Source organism: Mizuhopecten yessoensis, unplaced genomic scaffold (genome assembly GCF_002113885.1).
Source record: "Mizuhopecten yessoensis strain PY_sf001 unplaced genomic scaffold, ASM211388v2 scaffold11077, whole genome shotgun sequence".
Taxonomy (NCBI): Eukaryota; Metazoa; Mollusca; class Bivalvia; order Pectinida; family Pectinidae; genus Mizuhopecten; species Mizuhopecten yessoensis.
The window spans coordinates 235,793-240,371 of NW_018408868.1; the positions used below are offsets into that span (position 1 = coordinate 235,793).

Sequence of the window (4,579 nt, forward strand, 5' to 3'; positions counted from 1 at the left end):
TATGCATTGTTTAATCAACAATTGACTACTTTATTATTGAAACATTTGAACATCTTGGATCTCTTTATATTTGTTATCCGATGGGTGGTGGTGCCAGTGTTGTACCACGTGTGGATGGTTCCGCCGGTCCTCGCGTACCTATCGGGCTCGGTGGTGCTCTGGTTGTGAAAGGGGGCGGGGACTTGGTGGTATACCTCGTGGAAGTAGAAGGAGGAGCAGGAGTAGGAAATCCCTGACGACGAGCTCTGTTTCCAAACGCACACCCGCCTAGGTAAAGTTTACCAGTAGAGGAAGCCAGCAAACAGACGCACGTGATTCGCGAGGAAATGTGTACCTCATCACCGATCAAATATCGGTCTCCGTTTTTTACACAGGAACGTGTATCTGAAATGAAATAACATGATAACTCATTGTATTGACAGTGCATCTATAAACTCCGTTTCTAATAATAGTGAGTAATTTCGGCATCCTGAATGCATACACTCAATGCTCTTACTCTTTCGACATCACAATTACATGACGAATTTAAATTTTGCCGTCGTAGTCGAAGGCCGTGAAGATCTTTGTTTGATATGCTATGACTGTCTTGCCGTCGGCATCTTACACCATCGCATGAAAACAAATGATTGTACAACCTTGCAATGAAAGTCTTCCATACCTGTTCAAATTTATGGTGCCCCTTTGATATACCAATTTTTATCTACTTTATCCAAAACTAATCATTAGAAATATGATATGAGGAAGTACCTATTTCAAATTTAGGTTGTTTATGTAGAAAGCTAAACAACATCACTATTTACTGCACCATGTGGCTTGTTCGTCCTTACTGGACTCGGTAGAGGTACATAAGTTCAAGACAAAATGAAAATCAACGTCTAAGAATTTCGGAAACATACGTACAAATACAGCGAAAAGAAAAGCTGCCTATGCAATCCTTGTAAAACGAAAGCAGATACACATTCCCACTACACAATTACTCCGGACTGATAGCCCGCTGGCAGAGTCAACCACATTGACATGTAAATTAATCACTAGAAATACGAAAGGATGAAACACTTAGATGTAGAAAGCCTTATTGTTTGCTGATGAAGAAAGCATTAGTTTATGTTGATGTGGAAAAGCATTAGTATATGTTGATGTAGATAGCATTAGTTAATGTTGATGTAGAAAGCCTTAGTTTATGTTGATGTAGAAAGCCTTAGTTTATGTTGACGTAGATAGCATTAGTTAATGTTGATGTAGATAGCATTAGTTTATGTTGATGTAGAATGCCTTAGTTTATGTTGATGTATAAAGCATTAGTATGTGTTGCTGTAGAAAGCCTAATGTTACGTTAATGTAGAAAGCATTAGTATATGTTGATGTAGATAGCATTAGTTTATGTTGATGTAGATAGCATTAGTTATGTTGATGTGGAAAACCTTAGTATATGTTGATGTAGATAGCATTAGTATGTGTTGCTGTAGAAATCCTAAGGTTATGTTAATGTAGAAAGCATTCGTTTTTGTTGATGCATAAAACCTTAGTATATGTTGATGAAGAAAGCCTTAAGTTTTGTTGATGAAGAAAGCCTTAGATTATGTTAATGTAGAAAGCATTAGTATATGTTGATGTAGATAGCATTAGTTAATGTTGATGTAGAAAGCCTTAGTTTATGTTGATGTAGAAAGCCTTAGTTTATGTTGATGTATAAAGCATTAGTATGTGTTGCTGTAGAAATCCTAAGGTTATGTTAATGTAGAAAGCATTCGTTTTTGTTGATGCATAAAACCTTAGTATATGTTGATGAAGAAAGCCTTAAGTTTTGTTGATGAAGAAAGCCTTAAGTTTTGTTGATAAAGAAAGCCTTAAGTTATGTTGATGTTAAAATTTTAGTTTTTGTTGATGAAGAAAGCCTTATTTATTGTTGATGAAGATAGCATTAGTTTATGCTGCTGTAGAAAGCATTTGTTTATGTTTATGTAGAAAGCATTAGTTTATGTTGATGAAGAACGCCTTAAGTTATGCTGATGAAGAAAGCTTTAAGTTATGTTAATTTATATAAGATACTATTTTACAATGCTGACATCTCCGAAAATATTTTTGCTTCCATTGCATTAAAGCTTTACATTATAATGTTGTAATTCAAAAACATTGACAAAATATACCCCAGCTTCAGCACACCAGTAGTAGATAAATTTGGAGTACCAACAAACAACGACAAAATAAATCATAGCGTCATTACTGCAAGAAAAGACATACTGGGGCACCAATAAACAATGACAAAATATACCAAACCGTCATTACAACACCATGATAATAAGCCAACAACAGGTGCTTAGACGACTTCCAAACTTGAGGAATGGCATATCGAAATTACAGACATGCTTTGGTCTGAAAATATTCTCTTTGTAACATTTTGGCGCTATCAGGTAAATAAAAATCATATCAATAAAATCAACTCGTCGTTTTATAAATGAGCAAAGGGGTTACTAAATGGCGCCTTGCACTAGGGTCCTGGGTACTTTATATAATCCCTTAAACTTTCCTGTACGCGAGGACAAAGTCTTTTTTCGTGGAGAAGGAAGAATAAGTCACAGCAGTTGACCTTCTTGCCACAAGCAAATGATTTTTTATTCAACAATATTTCTACAGCACGGGACTAGTTTCACCTTGTCCTGGATTTTCCTCCAAACGGAGACACATGGAAAAGATAACATCGTTTACATCACAAACGATTATCATAGACATTCATTCCGTGTCCTCCCCCACTTAAACCAAGACTCCTGCGCACTTCTATCCAATCCTACTATGATTTATACAAGTTAATATGATTTGTTCCATCAATTGTTGTAAAATAGATCAAGTTTATCACATGCATATGTTTTGTCGTTGTATGAGGGGAAATTTATTTTTCCGAGAGTAATCATATTATCTTGATAACAAAATAAACAACAAATCAAAAAGAAAATCCACATTTTATGTATAAATTAACTAAGAATCTGGTGGCCCTATTCGGTGTTGTATAGTAATCATGCAGTCTATATGACATGGCCAACAATAGTTAACGTATCTCGCCTTATCAGAGGATCAGATGTCCGTAACAAGACAGTGCTGGATAGACTCGAAACCCTTACCTGGTAAAATGTATCCTCCACTCCTTACGACTAGCCCCAAGCATATCAGCGATGTCCAAATTGCTTGCATTTTGTTCTGACTATGGAATGGTGAGAACAGTTTTAAGCTTGTTACACTCCCAAAAGAGGGATAGGAGAGTTGGTCACATAGTTCCTTATCAGAATGTCAACCCACTACGGGGCCACACCAGGGGTTTGACTTTCTGGAAAATGGGGCCACTTTAAAGGATTGCTACAAAATAAAAAGGAAATATTATAGTTGTTGATCAACTGTGATCAGATTATTTTTCCGCACTTTTTCTGTAAATCTAAGGAAATATGTTATCTATATGTTATCGACAGCCACAGACCTGTGCGTAACGTACATTTTCGAGTTATCTTTCTTAGGGCTGCATGCCGCATTTCTCACATTAAAGAAAACCCCGTACCACTTCCAAACAAAACCGAAAGAAAATAGCTTTGTTAAATCATTCTTTAAAAGAACTCATACCTTGCAAAACTTTAATGAAAATGTGCGGAAGAAAATTAAAAACAACAAAATATTAGTAACAAAGCATTTGAGCTACCTGATCGGTTGAATTATTCTGGTCCATTCTTACGACAATTAATCCAAAATGAGACCTAAAGTGGAATGCTCGTGTGTTTTACCTGCAGGTCGAGGTAAGTTATTAAGTATGGATACAAGATAACTAAATGAAATAAAATAAAATAAATGAAGATGTTTCTATTGATACACAAAACAATAGTTTGATATCACCAGTCCGTAAAGTAACATGGTATACTCCAGTGTCATGTTTACACCCAAAGACGACCATTATTTATATCAGATCAAACAGCATTTATCAAGATAGACCGGTAAGTATTGATCACTGAAAAAGAAGCACATAGAGTAAGGTACATGTATAAGTCAGAGGCCATCTACAGACCTCATAGGTGTTAAATTACCAAAATATATGAGTAATATAATTACTTCACAAATGTATCAGTATAATGTATTCAGTACTGTCAAACCGCAGAAATATATTAATAGATACGTCGTAAGTGATTACGTGCAGTCTGTCAAGCACTGGCCTATAGACGTGTAGATAGTGATGCTGCCTCGTTAAGGTAACCAGTATACAGTAATCATGTAGGTCAAACAACAGATATATACGAAATACAAACTATTTCAGCTATCTTTATATTGTATTAACCAACAATTGGATAGGCACAGGCATCGCCTATTAAAGCCTTTTTCTAGAAGAGAGAACCTACTTTTCAAATATTCATACAGACACACACACACACACACACACACACACACACACACATAGATATAGAAGATACAAAACATGTTTATAGGAGATACGATAAATTGTATATATATTCAGATAAATAGATGAAAACTAGAACCAATTTGCTAGAATATTGTTGCATATATACAGACATTAACAATTAGAACGCCTGAGAATTTAACAGGTATA

The 4,579-nt window shown here is 35.4% G+C and overlaps 1 protein-coding gene across 1 annotated transcript; it reads right to left on the bottom strand.

The window, feature by feature from the left end:
• On the bottom strand, positions 1-3,275 carry LOC110465445. The gene is made up of 2 exons (XM_021521255.1): positions 3,117-3,275; positions 1-384 (listed from the first exon to the last, which is right to left on the bottom strand). The coding sequence occupies exons 1-2, from the start codon at positions 3,184-3,186 to the stop codon at positions 74-76; spliced, it is 381 nt and encodes a 126-aa protein (XP_021376930.1). The 5' UTR covers positions 3,187-3,275; the 3' UTR covers positions 1-73.
• Between the last annotated feature and the right edge of the window lie 1,304 nt (positions 3,276-4,579).

Bases quoted from the DNA above. Each gene is read 5' to 3' on its own strand.
- LOC110465445 (XM_021521255.1), bottom strand. From the start codon at position 3,186: ATGCAAGCAATTTGGACATCGCTGATATGCTTGGGGCTAGTCGTAAGG. The intron at 385-3,116 runs GTAAGGGTTTCG...ATTTCATTTCAG, and splicing joins TGGAGGATACATTTTACCAG to ATACACGTTCCTGTGTAAAA.